Source organism: Poeciliopsis prolifica, unplaced genomic scaffold (assembly GCF_027474105.1).
Source record: "Poeciliopsis prolifica strain line A6 unplaced genomic scaffold, Auburn_PproV2 SCAFFOLD009, whole genome shotgun sequence".
NCBI lineage: Eukaryota > Metazoa > Chordata > Actinopteri > Cyprinodontiformes > Poeciliidae > Poeciliopsis > Poeciliopsis prolifica.
Window position 1 is genome coordinate 9576754 of NW_026562384.1, and position 18785 is coordinate 9595538.

Genomic DNA, 18785 nt, shown 5'->3' on the forward strand with positions numbered 1-18785 from the left:
AGCAGACAGTCCAATAGTCTGCTGGACACCATTGATGTAGAGCAACAAACAAAGGCTATTCTTAGACTAAGGCCTGTAAAAGCCCACTTGACTTTTGCAAAACCTCACCAAGGCAAAGAACAAGATGTTTTGGATCTTCTGTTTTATGGCGAGATGAAACAAGTTTAGTTATTTAGCCACAATTATGTAGTATTTTATTTGGCATACAAAAACACTCAGAATAGCACTTTCAGCCTAAAACAGTAGTGGGACCAAAATGATTTTGGGAGTCACCCATGTCAGGATTCTCAACAAGATGTTTAGGCAGTCCAAATATTATATCCAAATATTAACAAATTGGAGTCGCAAACTCAGAAACCTGATTTGACTCTGATAGACAGTCTGTGGGGCGCAGTTTACCATGCAGGTATTGGCAAAGAGGCCTTATACTTCAAACACTTGGAGCTCATAACCCAGTATGAATAGTCAAAGATGTTCATACTGGGTTTATAGTGAAGATATGCAAAAAGCTTGCTGGAAACTATGAACAATTTTTAAAGTTAGAACATAACTTTAAACTTAAGTCACTATTTTGGTCTTAATTGTTTGTAAGTAATTGTAATAATCTGAATGAGATCTCAGTGAGTCAGCATAATGATGAGTCTTATTGTGTCTCTTAGTCACACTACAACTATGTGAGCCCAGAGAGACAAAACCTGGCAGACCGTCCCAGTGAGAATGAACACTCCTACTTTATCACACACACACCAAGACCTTGTCTTTCAGAGCTTTGACTCTAATGAACAGGTGGCAGACATGCAACTAATCTCCCTTAGCTAGCTTCACAAATACTGATATCCCTGGTAAAGACGTGTGAAAAGCCTTAAAATATCTTTTCAAATTTATCGGTCTTTTATTGCTATAGCATACAGTAATTTCACACAGAATTAATTATTTTGAGTACATTTATTCAGAGGGAAAATAAATCCCATGTTCAGAAATGATCATTTGAAACAAAATCAACAGCTGCAAAAAATATTGGTAAATAAATATGCCAGGTTGATGCATTAAGATTCTTTGACTTGTCCTGTTTACTTCGTAACCCTAAATCACCCAGAGTTCTTGGTCCTTCTCATTCTCTATTGTCTTCAGCTCTCACCACAGGTTTTGTGGATAATTTAGGTCTAAGATTTGAAATTGTCAGGGAAAAATGCTGATTTTGTGTTTGGTAAACCTCTCTGAGCTGATTTGACCATGTGTCTTGGCTCATTGTAGAGTAGAGAAACACAATGTTAGCTCACATGGTGGTGGTTTATGATTTGTTCATTATTTTGTCAAGATTTCTACTTTGCATTCTGTGAATTGCCCAAATCCTCATCGTTTATCGGTCAATGAAGTTTGTTTGAATATTACGCAGTAAATTTTTTTTGGCATGTTTTTGAGTATTGCATCTTGGTTTCTGACTATGTTTTGGTTGCTTACACTTACACATTTGGTTGCTTACACTTACACATCAACAAATCTATTACTGGCATACAGAGCCTGAACGTTTGGTGCAATACACACAGTTTTTTTTAATGATACAGATACTGCTTATAAGTACATTGCTTTAATTACACGTTTGTCACAAATTATGAAGGTCTAATTCTTACTTGAGAAATAAGTATGGGCAGAAGGCTTTTTTATATTTATTTACAAGGGATACCAATAGGTGTGGAAGCTCCTAATAAAGAATCCTCCACAGTGTGGTGACACCAGATCAAACCAGTGTTGTTCATGTGCATTCAGCGCAGTCAAAAAGAAACACTGCAGAGGCTGAGTCTGTATTTATAGCATCAGCATGATATACTATTCATAAATCAACCCGCTCACTCAGAGCCAGTCTGTTCTTCTCCCAGTAACATTTTCACATAATAATAATAATAATAATAATAATAAATAATAATATAATAATAATAATAATAATAATGATAACATTACAGTTTCGAGCAACAGAAGACAGCATCCTCAGTTTGTCAAGACTTGCTCTAAGATCCTCTGGGGGGGTCAAAAGGTGTTAATCAAAAGTGTTTTGCAAAATCAAGCTATCTCCTCTGTGCGAGAACACAGAAAGTTTTAGACTGCAAAGTCCAAAAATTAGCCGCTTGGCTAATACCTCATGTTTCTCCTCTCAGGAGTAATTCACAGTACAGCTGTTGATACAAGGGAAATTCCCAAAAGGGAGAATAAAAACAATTTGTTAGACAAATATTATAGCTTCACATCTGCAGTTGACATTCTCACACTTATCATGGAAGTCAAAGATGATAGATCGTGAATGGAATTCAGTTTCACCTCCTTCAGAATAATTTTTCTCTCACAAACACACACTGGTTTGCACGGTCACACAAAGAGAGTTTGTTTATGATGCTGAATGCTTTAGTGAGGAAAAAAATGGCATTTAGAAGTAACAAGATTGAAGGAAAAACAATTTAGGAAGGTAATTTAGATAGGAAGTAAGCACAGTGCTTTGCTGAGCAGTTGCCCTTTGGATGGACGATAATTTCACATGTATTAAGATGGAAGTGACAATACAGCTCTTAGATAGGTTGGAACTGACAATTTTATACATGCAGTCATGTGGATTTTACTATTTCTTCAATGAAAAGAGTTTATGTGCATTAGATGGAGAACTTAGGACTTGTGGTTTGGTATTAGTGGGATTATTTAGGTATCTTAATTAATGAGATTAAGATGTCAATGGACAGAGGAGGCAAAAACTCCCAAATCATTTTCAGTTGTTAAAGATATGCCATATCTTTTAGGGGTCTGGTTGTACCTTAAAGCTCCCATAAATCAAATAATACAAGACTGCATGTTCTAAATTGCATAACACGTAGGTCCAGCAGAACCTAATCACTCCTGGTTTGCTACTGTTCAAACTGGTTCAGAAACTACTCACGGTCTGGGTGTTCATAAGGCAGCCAGAGGTGCTTGTTGATGTACTCTGAGGCGTGGCACTGCTCCTCCCTGGGATCACTGTAAATGTCTTCACATTCATTGGTGTTGCACATCTGGAACTGGTATGTTGCCCCTCTGCAGGGCCGGCCACCATTGGCTGGACTGGGAAAAACAAGAGGCGCAAGAAAGGTTCTTGCTGTTTAAGCGGTAATTTGCTATTTGGCTTTTTTTTTTATTACACTTTAAACTAAAATGATCTCTTTATCCCAGTGTTTCTCAATTCTGGTCTTCAGGCGCTCCTGCTTTGCATGGAGGGCCTGTTTCCATTCTGCCACACACCTGGCTTGAAAATGTGGGTGATTAACAGGCCTCTGCAGCACTTGAAGGTGGCACAGGAGGTCATCCAATCATTTGAATCAGGTGTTCTGGAACAGAGACATATCTAAAGTATGGAGGGCAGGGGGGCTGACGACTGGAATTGAGAAACATCTTGTAAGGCTGCCTTAAAAATACACACTGCTGGTCATATTTACAAGTACACCTGGAAATGACATCCTAACTGGGACCATGTCTTGACCTCCCAGTGGTCTTACACACAACTCGCAAAAATGCATTGCTCCTTGTTGGAAACAACCAACTGGAGGCAGAAGGAGGGCCTGTGTGAATTTAAAAGAAACTATGTGTACTACCACTAGTTGATTGTCAGTGAAACCATAACGTTTTTGTTGCGAACCAGTTGCATGTAATCATTTATTACTACTGCTATTGCAGTAAATGGCTACCTCATTTTAAGTCTGTTTGTTCGTGTGTCTGTTTGTGTCTGTTTGTGTCTGTTTGTGTGTGTGTCCAGTGGTTGACACTGGACACACACAAGAAAATAATGTCATACCTGGGATTGTCACAGTTTCTGGTGCGAAACTGCACTCCTCCCCCACAGGTTCGTGAGCACTGGCCATACTCGCTCCATGATCCCCAGTTTCCATCTTGCTTCATGATGTCAGGAGTCAACCAGATGCAATGACCTTTAAAGCAGTGCTGCCCAAGTGCACAAAGATATGCCTAATTAAGTACCTACATATTGTGCGCAAAATCTCTTTCCATGCGTTTTTCGTAAAAATGTAGCAATACCTTTCCATTCCCACACATGGTGCCATCGATGGGTGGCCCCTTCTTGGTTTTGCAGAAGAACGGATTGTCTGGGTGACTGCACCACAGCTGCTTGCAGGGGTCAAATGTACGGTACTGTTTGGGAGCACAGAGATTTCAGCATAGTCAAAAACAGCAGCTCAAAATAAACATTTTGCTTAATGGGAAGTTTAACACTTAATAAAGTTGAGATGGGAGGAGAAATGCCACAACAGTAGCAAAGACAGGAACATACCAAACAATACCAACACTTAATCTATGCAGAGTCACTGCAGTTTACACTGGGACCCATTGAGAAACACACAGCAGTTCATGCAAATTCTGTTGACAAATACAGAGCCCTGCAAAAGTAATCCTAACTCTTGTTTCACATCATCTCACTTTACAATGACTAACATTAATACATTTTAATAGGATTCTAGGTGACAGACAAACACAAAGCAGCACTAAATTGTGAAGTGGAAGGAAAATTATACTCAGCTCGTAAGACCATTTATGAACAAAAAATTATGATCAAAATACAATTGCATATTTTACTATGAGAACCCTAAATTACATCTAATAAAAATCCACCTGTGTGCAATTTAATCTGCACAAATATACAGTTCTCTTAAAGTGTCAGAGGTTTTTGTAAAAGAAACCACTTGTTCTCTACAAATAGCTTCACAAAGACAAATGAACACAGAAAAATAGATCAGAAATAAAGTTAATAAAATCTTATTCCAAACTCCGGTGAGAGTGAGGCTTTAGAGTGGAAAAGCCGCCTTTTGATGGCCAGCCTGTTTGGTTCTACCCCAGTTTGGAGTGTCTCCTCTAGTGAATATAGGTAGGAGCCAGTGGTGTGCATTCAATGCTTCAATGATGTGTTAAGTGATTCTCAGCAATGGAGAGCCTCATGGTTGTCTTTTTTTATGGAGTCAACAAAAACAGATATTTAATTTTTTCTTCTAGAAATTTATTACTGGAGCAAAGGTAGTGAAAACCATTTAGATTAGCTGATTATTTTCCTATGAATATATGGTGATACTTTTATTTCGTAAATGTGCAACTTTTTGGATTCAGGTAATGTAGTCAAACCCTGTGTACCAATATCCATGCGTGAACTTTATTTGAAAGAAAATTTCAAACAAAGAATAAAAGGCACATGATGCCAAACCAATCTAGATCTAGAGTTTCACACAAAGTTCTAGCTCAGACAAAATGTTGACCAAAGCTGCATAGTTCCTCACTTCTTCATTGCTGCCCATTCCTCAGAAAGACTTGCTGCTTGCATGGCTGCAAAATCATGGCCATTCTGCTCCAAAATGCATGACGCATGTGTTCCTGGCGCTGCTCGTGATAAAACTCATAATTACCCTAGTCCACACTGTGCAGCTCTTTGATAGCAGACCCTTTTTGACTGCCGGACCACAGCGCCGGTTGAGAGGTTGTTTGGAGTTTGCAGTGACGTAAATAGCGGGCCAATCAATGAATGCAGTTTGTTCTCGATCAAATTGCTGGTATGCATTACATTTCTTAGAAGACAAAGATAGTCGATAAAAGCCACAATATAAGTCCAATGAGTAGCTTAACACTGCAGGGGACAGGTGGAAAAACATAATTTAGTCAGAGGACACCAACATTGAACATTCTGACCTTCATGCAAACCATTCTTTGAAGAAAAACTAAGTGCATACATCCCTGATCACTGGATTCACTGTTCAACAGGACAAACACCCACAGCGCTGCAACTGTGTGGATCAGTGTATTCAGTGTTGGAATCTGATTGTGAAGATGTGGCAAAAGTAGTTTATACAGAAAACAAAAGAACATGAAAAAAATAGGCCATAATCCCACTTTCTAGTTTCCAAAAAGTGATGGAAAATTGAACCAAAAGGTGATTCTTACAAGTTAGAGGGGGCTTCATAAAAATATACATCAAACATAAAATATGTATACAATTTTCCTTCCACTTCACTTTACGTTTTGCATTGATCTATCACACGAATCACGCAACGTGATGTGCCTGTAACAAATTTGGAACTTCAGGTGTTAAATATACTTTTGCAAAGCACTGTAAGGAGGGTCAGAGGGCAGAGTGTTTCAAGACAAAAGGTGAGATATCTGTGACTAATGAGATGTCTCTTGACATGGCTTGAGAAGCAAATTCAGCAAATTCCCCTCCTTGTCTAAAATGAATCAAAGTGCCATCAAACAAACCAGCCTGCCCTCCTCTCTCCTCTCCCCAGAACCTCCCACCTACCATGACCCTGAGGGACTTCTACAGGTCAGGAGTTGACTTACAAACATCGGCTTAGACTGCGGTAGGTAATCGTCAGCTGTATAAAGTCTGGAGGATCCTAAAATACGGGGGGAAAAAGGGCCTCTGTTCTGGCTGAGCCCTTTCCTCAAGGATGGGGAAGACTTCTCTACAACCTTTTCCACTCGTTTACAGTCATAAAAGTGCCAAGATAATGAGTCTCTTCCTAACAAGAGGTGCAGTGATTTACCAGCAGTAAATCACTGCACCAGTGACTCCAGGTACAGTGCTAGACAGAGCCATAAGGGCCACAAAAATGAATTGCAAGTGTCCCGTTGTTTTGAAGGATTTTGTAGTGGCTGTCTCTTAAAGCACAAGCATTTTAGAATCCTGCAGACCAAAAACTGAGACGCAGAGTACAATCAAAACAGAAATGAAGGAGCAACATTACATACACATGACTTTGGGGAACAAAAAGAACGAGAAAACCTAACAAAACAAATGACACGTCCACACGTCCTCCTGGAGGTGGGGTGGACTTACCTGCGATCCTGTCTGGCCCACCTTTTGTAGCTGAAGGGAATGAGTTTGACAAGAGAATAGAGGGTGATCTAGCAACGTGTGCAAGCCCCTGAGCAAACCCTTAGTCAAGAAACAGCTTTGCAACAGCGTGCCACAGTGGCTTCACAGTCACAGAAAAGATGATGCTGACTGTAAAGGAAGTAAAAATGCCAGAAAACATGCTGCAGCTTGATGAAACTTCTCTAGTGATGCTTTTGTCTTTACAAAATTTTATTCCTAGCAGGTTCATGTAAAGGCACTGTGGTATCAAGGCAACTGAGAAGCTATGAAAAAAAACTTTTTTGTAATTAAATTAATGACATTAAAAAGTAATATCTAACAAAACCAATTACCTGCTTTTAAGCAAGATGTCAATCCCACCAGAGGCCGGGAGAAGAAACAGAGGACATCAGAAAAATGTCATTGGCTACGTATGTCACTTATTTTGATCAAAGGTAATACACTAGCAGACAACATTGGGCCCAGTTAAAAAGCCCAACTCTTAAAATTTGAGAAAATACTTAAATAATTCATGCTATTTTACAAACCACAGTGAAAAAAAAAATTACTTTCAAACTGTGTCTGTTGATGCTTAACATTTACCTGTCACTTGTGCTTAGAAGCTAAAGCAACACTAAGCTTTGACTGAAGATGCGCTCAGTATGATGATGAATGAAAGTGAGTGTTGACAGACTACAGGGGTCTCTTACCGCGGTGCACATGGTGTAGCCCACACCGAAGTCAAAACGACACTGTTCATTCATGGAGTAGTGCAAACCAGGAAGTTGAGGCAGCGATGGCCAGTTGTGGTCAAACGGGTCATCCCGGAGACAGTCATAGGAACTGAAGAGGAAGTGAAAAATCTTTCATTTTCTATCCTTATCTGTATTATTTCTACATTTTCTGGTACCTCTAGTATAAATGTAGAAGTAGAGCTAACATTCTGTACATTTTAATTGATGTGGCATTTACTAAAAAAAACAAATTTGTCAAACTGAATATTTTGCTCAGATTTACTGACTTTTCTGATTTAAAAACTGTTTCCGGCTAGGACAGACAAGATTTTGTGCCCTGTACACACTGAAATGAATATTTTATAAAACAGACACATTCTGCTCTGTTGGTACCTCTAGACAATAGGTAAAACAAGATCTTGGAGAGAATACCTAAAATTTTGAACACTCTTTGTGGCGTGTGTCTGTTTGAGCTGGATATGTGAAGATTATTAAAAACAATGATGATTGCGCATGTCAAATCTTATAGCAGCTGCACGTAAAAAGCAACAACACTGAGATTAGGGCTGACCATTAAATGTACATGTAAAGACTCCTGCTGATATGTTCTAGTGTTCATGTCTCACTGAAGGTAGCGTCCCAGCTCCTGCATGCTACATCTGGACCACTGAAAGCGGTGGAAGGCAGCTTGCACCAGAGGAGCCATGATGCTGCCCATGGGGACCTCGTCCCCACAGCGGTTTCCCTGGCCATCGTGCTCCATCCCAAGCCTATGGATGAAGAGAAGAAAAAGAAGAGTGGTGGTGGAGAGGACAAGGAGCAATAGAGACGGAGCGGGAATGTGTGGGAGAAGTAGATGAAGGAGCAACAGAGGGAGGATTCAATCATCACATACTGACCACTTGAGCAAAACTGTGATGAATTAGTAAGAGACTGCTTTGCTCTCTGGTCTACTTTGTCATTGGTAACACTTACACGTGCCCGGTTTCATGGGCCACCACAAAGGCAGAAGAGAAACCATCCTCGTGGTTCAAAGTGCAGCTCCTCACCGGATGGCACATCCCTGTCACTGGAGCATAACCTGAACAACCAGGGGGAGAGAAGTAATGTTTGAGATTTACTGACTTACTGCTGAAACATAATCATAGACAAAATGATAAAAGGCTATTATAATAGCTATGTTTAATCCTCATTTAGGTGTGGATTCTATGAATGAATATGTGTTTTTCTTTTATTTGGTCTAGTAGACTTCCTTTATCAAATGAAAAACACATATCTGTTTCAATTTTGCTTTATTAATAACAGAGCATTTCTATTTAGGACTCTTTTAGCTGCTTGGTTTGCCAGAATTTTACTTTTGGGGTATCACATTTTGGATGTAAAGTTTAGAAAAAGGCACTGTCGAAGTGTAAGCCACAAACATTTACGTTCATGTGTCTACTCTTAATTCCAAGATGTTGGCTTCTCTCTTTTCAAATGCCAGTCTTCAGCTTCCTGTGTGTGTCCTGCACTCTCTTTAATTGTGGAGCTGTGGCTGCCTCTTCTCTGTATATTGATTTTCTGCTGCTGAAGGCTGCGCCCAAGGGCAGCTGAAGGGCTTCTGGCTAGCTAGGCCACTGGCTTTAGAGGCCTCTCCCCTGGGCATGGCGGTTAGCTTGTGCTCTTCTGCACAGAAAACCATCAACCACTATAGCCGCTGTGCACCTTGCAAATTATATGAGGCAAAGGAAGGAGGTGCACGCTTCTCTAAGTGTCTACAGTCTTTTTAAAAGTGTGAGCATGCAGCAAGAATATGATGCATAACGGCATTGAATGTGTTCATTGTGTTGTTTAATACCCTGCATGCCTGTGGGCCCAAATTCTTGCCGTGTCAGGAAAATGGCATGATCATGATACTCGGCGTCCCCCGTGTCTTGCTTCTGCTGCAGAAAGGCCCAGCGACACACGTTTTCCAGACTCTGAGATGGGTTCCCAAGTTCAATCAGGCTCATGGACTAAAAACACAGAGCAACACAAACGAAGTGCAGGGATTATTTAAAAACAGGGACATGTACAGCAATTTATTCCACCCTGTAGGGGGCAGTGTCACTGTGTACTTTAAAAAAAAAATTGATCTTAGAAGATTTCACAAACTGCTGGAGCAGTTTGAAATCACATAGAGAAACACAGTCTCAAAGAAATGCTCGAAAGCAGTACTCTGTTAATGAGTTTTATAAAATATCTGCTTATAATTAAACAAAAACCTTAACCAGACTCCTTTACAGCTATATTTCCTTGTCTAATATGTTCCCTCAATAATCTTCACTTAACTGTTATCAAGGTTTCTCTTCATATCTCTTGCATTGCCTCCTTTTTGCTCAGTGTTTGAATACATGCCTAAGGTGCAGTTGGTTCACAAAAGGAATGCAACATGAACGAGACATATGGCCTTCCTCTGCACACTTGATGGAGTGCTAAGTATGCACTCGGCTCAGCCCTCATTTAGACGGTGTAGCCTGTACATGTGCACCATTTCCAAGTTGCTTGCGTGTGTTTGAGTGCATTGTTTTCATGATCCCAAAAAAGTGTTTCTGCAACAGTGAGATGGGTGTAAATGTAGCGCAGTGACTGTGTGTGAGTAAAGTGTGGCTGCATTCAGGGTCACACAGTCACTCTGCAGGCTGTCTGGGTGCAGCTCTGGTGCTGTGGTAATTGGGAATGATGGACAGCCAAAGCTTTGGGTGAAGCTGCACAGGGGCTGGCCCTGAATGACCAATGCACAGTAGCCTGTGTGTGTGTGTATGTATGTGTGTGTTGTTCCTGACTTCAATTGGGGCTGTATGTGCAGGAGCAGTGGAAGAACATCGGAGAACACCTATCCACCAATAAAATCACATGTGCTATTCAGAGGGTAATCCCATCATTCCTGCCATTCAGCATCCTGCCATGCTTCTCAGCACAAGCATGTAGATAAAGTTACAATGAGGAAGACAGGGATGCTGCCCTGACTGCCCTTATTCTTTATGAATGAAGGAGAGCTGTCATTGATTACTTACCTTTGTCTAGACTGGAGATGATTCTGTGCGGCAACCTGCTAGGTAGAACAGTGATTGCATAACGGCCAGAGTTTCTGTGTGCTTTGGTGGTGAACTGTGAAGGCGTGCGACTTGGAAAAACTCCCCTGAGATGCTGCATGCTTTTAGTTCCTCTTTTGCTCAGTCCACTGGAATAACAAGCTCTGAGCATCAGTCTGTGTGTGTGTCCTGATGACTGGACGTGTGTATTGTATATTTGTTTATAAGTTTGCTTCAGGTACTTAAAGAAGGAGTAGCAAAAACCCTGTGTCATGGATAGTGCTGACATACAAACAAAAAGACAAACAGGGTGAGCCCGAATCCTGTTGTTCTAAAGCACAAGTGCTTCAGGAACTGTGGTTCAGCTGTTTTCTCAGCAGGACTTCAAGTCCTGTCAGATCTCACCTTGCCATAGCCCAGCATGATTATCCGCACCAGCACCACATTGATTTTTGCTCCCAAAGAATCGTCATGGTAGATTTCGTTCACCTGGAACCACAAAAGCAAACACAAAAGGCAAAAGCTATTAAATGAGATGCACAAGCAGATAAAACGTTGGAAAAGCATTTTCTGTCCAGAAGTTGTATGAGACCAACTGAGGATTGCTAGAGGATTCACACAATCCTCTAGCATGGTTAGGTATAAAAACAAAAGATTAAAATGGAAAAGCAATGCATGAACATTGTTAGTTATGCTGCGGGACAACATTTATGTCAATGGATTTGGGAGACCTTGTTAGAGTTCATGACATTAGGAACTCCTGTTGATACCAGGACATTTTTAATATAACACTGTCACCTCTGACAGAAAACTAAAAATTGGTCATCAGTGGGTCTTTAATCAGGCAAATGATGCATAACATCTGGTCAAAACAATAGAGAAATGGTTCACCAAACATAATTACAACCCTCATTGTCTTCAGAGACTGTAAAATCTAAAGCATAGGAACATCAACAACCTGGAGGACAGTAAACCCCATAGAATCACATTTTTCTAAGCGTAAAGTTAAATGTGGCACATCAGTTTTATCTGACAGCAGATAAAACTGAATGTCAGTTCATACATTCATAAAAATAAGCAATAAAAAAAAATGATTTGATGTGGTTTGCGTTTAGGTGCCATTATATCACCAGTTGTTTGGTTAAAAACACATTTTAACTTTTCTTTGTATTTTCATAAAAAACAGATGGATGAAATTTTCCACTTTTAGTCATATCTCAGCTCAGCTTCACGTTTGTAAATTAGCCAGTCGCTACTTTTCTTGCTGAAGAATTGGCAACAGTGTTATGAAGTTTCTAGTTTCTAGTCGTAACATGAAAAAATGGTTTCTTGTCCTGCAGGACAACTTGGATCATCCAAAACAGTCTTTACCAAATACTTTTGATTCAAAACTGCTCAACTGGCCAAGAAGTTTAAAATAATTTTTAATTGAAATAAGTCAGTTAGTGGCCTATTTCAACCTTTTTTTTTAAAAGAACATCCTAATAGGAGGTGATAAATACCCCATTCCAAGAAATATATTATTTAGGGCTAACAAATGTGGGAGAGAAGGGAACAAGAAACAATTAAGAGATTGCAAGGAAATTTGGGCTCCCACGAGCAAAGATGAAGAGGAGATGAAGAAGATGCAAAGGATGGAAAGTGCCTAATGCAAGGAAACAAGGTAATGTGTAACAAGGGAGATGCAGAGCACTCTTCTGGCACACACACTAGGACACACACAGATGCAAAGCCAAAGAGAGAGAGGGAAATTGGCACTAAAGTCAAGGCCTGCTGTCCTCAGTGACTGTGTTTGGTGCTTAATGAGGCAAAGGGATGTAAAAACAGACAGCCATAATGAGATGGCTGATGGACATGCTGCAGACACACACACACACATACACGCACACAAATTCTGCCCACAGAGAGGTGCAGCGATAAGAAGGAAACACTGCAGAGACAGGTATGAGTGGAAGCTGTGGAATCCTTCGAACGTAGACCAAGAGGCAAAGGAACAGAGGAAAGAAGCTGAATGCAGCGGGGAAAACATGCAGAGAAGAGCTTGAAAAGGAATGAGTTGTTAGAAAGTAGCTATATCCCGAAGAAGCAGAGAAACAATTACCATTGAAAGAAGAGGATAAGAAAACAAAGCTAGATTTTCCTCCTTTTCATTTATAAAAGTAAATACCAAGCTCCAAACCTCCTATTGAGAATGACACAATAACAATAAAACCTATTTGTTAACAACTAAGTGAAAATAATTCGCTTAATCGTATCAGCATGTTTGAACAAACAAAATACCTGAACAGTAATAAAATGAGTCATATTCTTGCAACCACAGCTTTTTTTATTGGTTATTTTTATTTCAGCCTTACAAAGTCTCTTTCACATGAAAATAGAAAAGAAAAATATGTCAAAAAACAAACTTATAGAATGATTCACCGTATGGGTTTTGGGGGAAAGCAGGCCCAGGGACATGGAGCTTAAACTTTTTCTATCACCAGTTCAAAACCAGACCCGCGTTACTGCAGACAAAGTCCCAATTGGTGAATCCATTTCCCATGTTCTGCACTGGTAACAAGCTTTGACTTTTTGAAAATGATGTCACAACTATAACTTTGGGTAAGCAATCCACCCAAAAAAACGTCTCAAGAGATATGGTTGAAAACCTTCTTCAAATCTACACCTATTTGGGCCAGAAAAACAAACTTCCATAACTTCATTAGGAATTGGTTAATTTCAGAGTAAGGATTTGGTCAAGTGATCCTCCTAATCTCAAACTTCAACAATCAGTTGGAGAGTCCTGCCCTACGGTAAGCTTTCACAGGCAGCCTGACAACAGAGATTCCTCAATAGCTGGAACACACTCTCAGGTTCCCTTATTTAAAAACTGGTTTGTCTCTTTACAGGTGTTGTTGTCTCAGTCTTCCATGTGACACTGAAGAGGGATATAAACAACATTCCAGCAATGTCTGCAGCCTTAAGCATCTCTGAACAGATCTCGCCTACCCCTGGTCCTCCACCTACCACTCAAAGTTACTTTGCAGCTGTTTAAAGAGTGAAATCTTCTGACTGCTTCAAATCTTTTCCGTCTTCTGGGACTCCTGCTTCTCTGTTTTGGGTTGGCTGGAAATTCTTAGAAAAATAAGTTCTGGTTGAAATTTTGATATGTGATGCTTACTTATATTTCGAATTGATGATGCACGCAGTGTAGAATTTTCTGTAGCACGGAGTCGGCATAGCCAACCTGATTAAACACGGCGGTGAGGGTATTTTTTTTTCTGGTTGTTATAATCTAACCCAGCAGGGGCTTGACTCATGTCCCCAGCTGAGACATGCACTGTATTGAAAGTCCGACATTTTTATACAATATGCAACTTCAGAGTGGACCTTGCCTCTCACACAATGACTGCTAAGATGCTTTTCATCCTGCTCCGAGTCAGTACAGCATAAAGTGGATATTGAAAGCTTGGAATAAATATTTTATCAAGTGTCTTGTTTGGGTTTATGTGAGGATTTTATTCTGTGTTTTGATTGCCATGTGGAATGGAGCTCAGCAAGGACAAGCACTCCTAAGTGTGATCAGCAGCAAAGTTAGCTCTCTGTAAAGCAGTAAAAATGGAATAATAGTTGTTTGGGTCTTGTAAACAAGTAGCAGAGAACATTACATATGCTTTTACAACGCTTACCGAGTTTACTACTGCAGAAGCATTATGCCTGCTCCTCCTAAAGCGATTACAGTTTAGAGGGCCATTATCATCAATGTCATACATTCTTTGTATGTACACTTAGTATTGAGCTCAGTATTTACTTACATTTCCTTAAGGAGTAAATAATATTTAGCATAATTTCACAATACACTTGAGATTTACTCCTGAAATGAATTGTGTCCCGCAAACGTATTTGTACGCATTGAACTTAGTTTGCGAAGGCACAACTGCAACTTTTAAGATGCTTTAATAAAATAAAATCTTTATGTTGTGCAGAAGATATAAGTAATTTCTCACTTATTTTAAGATTTAAACCAGCTTTGCCTTGTAGCAGTTATTTAAATTACAATACTGAGCAAGTCAAACTCCTGACTTGTGAAGCACTTTTATTCAGCTGTTTGCTCATTAAATCAAATTTGACTTGATTTGGCTAAAATTAGTCTAATCAATATTCAATCAGGTAATCTGAATGTCGTTCAGTATTTTGACTGTTCTACAGATTTGAAATATTTTAAATTAACTATGCTGAACCATGAACTTTGGTGGCTTTTAAACCAAGTATCTGTCACAAGCTAACAAGTCTATTCTTACATGTAGTGGACTCACTTTCCTACCTTCTTCCTTCATGTATTATTGTGTCTATTCACTGGCTCCAGAAGGTTTTGTAAAGGAAAAAAAAAAGACTGATTTTGATGATCTCCTGCAACCTTTACACAAATGATAATTACCACACATAACAGAGGCAGACAAAATGCAGATCAGTTTACTAATAGGGCTCATCAAAATTAAAAATGCACAGATAAACAAACCACCCTTTTCAGCAGTGACTATTAATACACTCGGAGAGAGTGATTAACGCATTGTGGCTCCCTTCTAAAGGTCTTACTAATGAATGAGAGACAGGTAGACAGACAGATTACCTCCAGTCCTTTAGTTTATCACTGTTTTGTTTAGCCCTGGAATATTCTAGTGCCATATAAACACACGTCACATGAAACATGGTTCCTACAGAACCCAGAGCAGTAACTCACTTCCATTTTTGTTTTAAATGATGCACACTGTGCTAAAATCAGTGTTCATTTGAGAACATAGCCCCCAGAAACAATCCAGTATAAGTGAATGTTCAAGAATAACTAATTCAAATCAAATTTTACATTTATAATTAACAAAAATGGTGTCAGGGTGATTTACAAGAAAAATTGAGCCAAATCTTAACATGTGACATTTTTATCAGCTTTTCAATTAGATTGGCAACGATTTTTAGAAAACATCGATAAGATTCTGTGGCATAAGCATCAGAAAATACAGACACCATACATTCCAATATTGGGCATTACTGCTATAAAATATATGTAATTGCTACTCTATTGTTGCAGCAGCGGCCCAATATTAGCTTCACTCAGCCTCATGTTAAGCAAGAAAATTCTTCGTTTACGCTGATGAATTTCAGCGACCTCAACAAAAAACTAAAAACTTGCAGAGGCTCCAGTTGAGGACAGGATAGACTACTAACTTCTATAAAACAAGAAGTTTCATATAAAACAAGATCTAATTTAGTAAATAATGTAATCATTTTTTTTATTTTTATTTTATTTTTTTGCTTGCCCTCTAAATTAAACACACTCAAATAACCTAGAAATAAAAGGAGTTTTCTTTGCTGGATTTTGCTGTTTTTCTTTTTTTCTTTTATTTTTTTGTCAGTTTGCCCACAAGTTGTGCCACGTTGTGGTAGCAGCAACACATTTCAAGAAAAAGCAGGTAAAAATAAGATAGGGATTTAACAAAATATAGTCACTGTAAAAATTATTTGAATTTTCATTTGGTTGGAGAAATTGTGAGCCTATTAATACAGCAGGAAAAAAAAGAAGAAAACACATGGGAAATTAGTGGGAAGCACAGAAAACAAAAAAAGACACATTTAGTCTACCATGCACATGCAAATAAACACACCCACACAAACACACGCACACAGATTTTTGACACTCCTGCTGAACTTTGCAGACAGGACTCAATGGTTTTCTGTAGGCGTGCTTTGATGTCCTGCAGACAGCAGTAATGTCAATTATTTTCTGCACTTCAACAGTCACAAACACAAACAGATGATCCACCTTGGCCCCTGGCCCTCTGCAGAGTTCATTTAACACACAGGTGGATATACAAAGGTGAAAGAAGCCGAGCTGGAAAATGACCACATTAAGAAAATATGCAAGGTGAAAAGGGTGAAAATAACTTCAAGGAAAACAAGATTTTTAAAAATAACTTTAAAGGCCTTTACAGCAGATTATATTATAAAAGTTACCTTATGAGCATTTTGCTCAAGTTAGGTTAATTTTTTATGTTCTATGCTGTATATATAATCTTCTTCTGCCACCATTTTTACTGTGCAGAGCTATTATTTTCTAGGTGTTGACCATTGCCAATAATGAAAGAAACTGGCTAATGTCAGTAAGAATAAAAATGATTTTGTGCTGATATTGAAATATCCTTGTGAAATGCTTCTGTGTAACTAATATTGGCCAAACTCAAAAATGTAAACCACATACCAAAACAAAATGACCACCTCATGCACAGATTTAGCTAATTTTGTCAGTTTTTTAGCCTTTTTTCATGATAATGCTCTTTTATACATTTTGCCATTTCATGTTAATACATTAGATACACTTGCTTCAAAAGTAGACGAATAAAGGGACATAAAAAGTAGGCAAATTACCCATTGTTCTATTGTGTTTATGGGACTTTGATTCATTTTCACAATAACTTGTCATTTTCCAAAATGATCTTTTCACCAAAAGGGTTCTCTTGTAAACCTTTCCTACCTCTTGCATTATATTTGTAAAGTTTTTTCACACTGATGCAGATTTGTTGCCATAAAACTACCCAAGCAGTGCTGCTGACAGCTGGGGAGAGAGAGAGAGGAAGACAGAGAGAGGGAGAGAGTCAGACATTGCACACCCATCCTGAAGTGAGCAAAGCAAACTTTCAAGAAGAAAGTCGCCCAGATGCCACGCGTGGGAGGAAACCCTTATTTATTTATTTCTGTTTATCTGGCTGTCAGTAATTTATTCCAAATGCGCAGTTTAAAATACTCCTTTCCCCCCCTTTCTCTCCATCTCTTCCCCGCAGATTAAAGCAGGGCTGCGACAGGGCTGCGTATTCCCTTCGCCTATATTGTCTAACAAATATCTAAAAAGGGGAGGTAGGGAGCTCAAGCTCCCTACCTCCTACCACAGAAATGTGGTAGGATTTGCAGCTCTGCGCCTGCACCTGCTTAACAGTCGGAGGCTGGTTCCTGGCGCAGTGGGGTCGCAGTACAAGCAAAAGCAAACAGCAGCACTCGCACAAACACACACATAAATGGATGCATGGAAACACCACTCTCACCGCAGGTTTAATTTGCAAAGATTAAAGTGTGGAGTGGGGAGTGTGACACTCAAGCGCACACACACGCGAACACGCACACTTGTGACAACACCTGGGAGCGTGAGTGCTAAGTGTTGTTGTGGCCCAGAGCAGACTACCTGCTGTTTCTGCATCTTTCTGTCTCTCTCTCTCTCTCTCTCTCTCTCTCTCTCACACACACACACACTCACACACAGAATGATGATACGACACAAATCCTGATGAAAAGATATGTGGAAGCCCCTTTAGCACAGACAGAGCACCTTGCAGACACACACACTTATACACAAATGAAATCTCATCATATTCAGACAGAGAAGAAAGGATTACCTGTGGCTGATTGCAAGTAATCCTTTCACATGTAGGAGGGGAATTGAATCCCCATTCATTGTGTTTGTGTGCGCATGTGTGTCTGTCTGTCTATGTTTCTTTGACCTCTCTGTGACTTTCTTCTTAACTCAAATGGAAGAATATTTTAATTTAATTCAATCTAAAGCAGGAGAACAGGTGTGGGTATCAGACATCTGGAAACCTTTGTCTGATCCAACTAAAACCCAGAGACCAGGTCACTTACAATGTTCATGAGTGTGAGCAGGTACTTTTGCACATGCTCCTTCCCGTGAAACTGGACCACAGAGTCATCGACGCCCAGCAGCACCTCGATGTTGTAGGCTCTGTCCAGACTCTGCCGGCGCACCCGTGAAGCCCGTGTGTTGTTGATGCTCTGCTGCACACCACGGTACAGAGACTCCAGGTCCATGAGGCCACCCAGGTCTGCACCTAATGACATGAAGCACACAAGAACACACCTTTATACTGTACTTATACTGAATCTGTCTGTCTGTACATATAAATGCATTTTAAATAAAATGACAGTCTTCTCAGCAGGATGGAAACATGAGGCCAAATAACTGGAGAAACTATTCACTTGGCTCAAAATGCAAACTCACTTCATGTCCGTCTCAGCTGCTGCTAGATGTACATTTTTAAGACATCATGTTGAGTACACTGAGAGAAGAATGTGTAAAACAAACAAGTATAAATC

General features: G+C 39.6%; 1 protein-coding gene across 2 annotated transcripts in view; it reads right to left on the minus strand.

Annotated features, from left to right (window-relative positions):
- The window catches only part of LOC129362513 (A disintegrin and metalloproteinase with thrombospondin motifs 2-like), a 120978-nt gene that overhangs the window by 11441 nt on the left and 90752 nt on the right, over positions 1 to 18785 (minus strand). Inside the window, exons 4-13 of one of the 2 annotated variants that reach the window (XM_055034058.1) lie at positions 18315 to 18520; positions 11058 to 11141; positions 9437 to 9593; positions 8575 to 8680; positions 8226 to 8369; positions 7576 to 7708; positions 6848 to 6877; positions 4048 to 4161; positions 3809 to 3954; positions 2921 to 3081 (exon numbers count right to left, since the gene is read on the minus strand). In XM_055034058.1, the coding sequence (XP_054890033.1) occupies positions 2921 to 3081; positions 3809 to 3954; positions 4048 to 4161; positions 6848 to 6877; positions 7576 to 7708; positions 8226 to 8369; positions 8575 to 8680; positions 9437 to 9593; positions 11058 to 11141; positions 18315 to 18520 (1281 nt within the window). The remainder of the gene's footprint in view (positions 1 to 2920; positions 3082 to 3808; positions 3955 to 4047; positions 4162 to 6847; positions 6878 to 7575; positions 7709 to 8225; positions 8370 to 8574; positions 8681 to 9436; positions 9594 to 11057; positions 11142 to 18314; positions 18521 to 18785) is intronic. The other variant, XM_055034059.1, reaches the window with a different exon arrangement.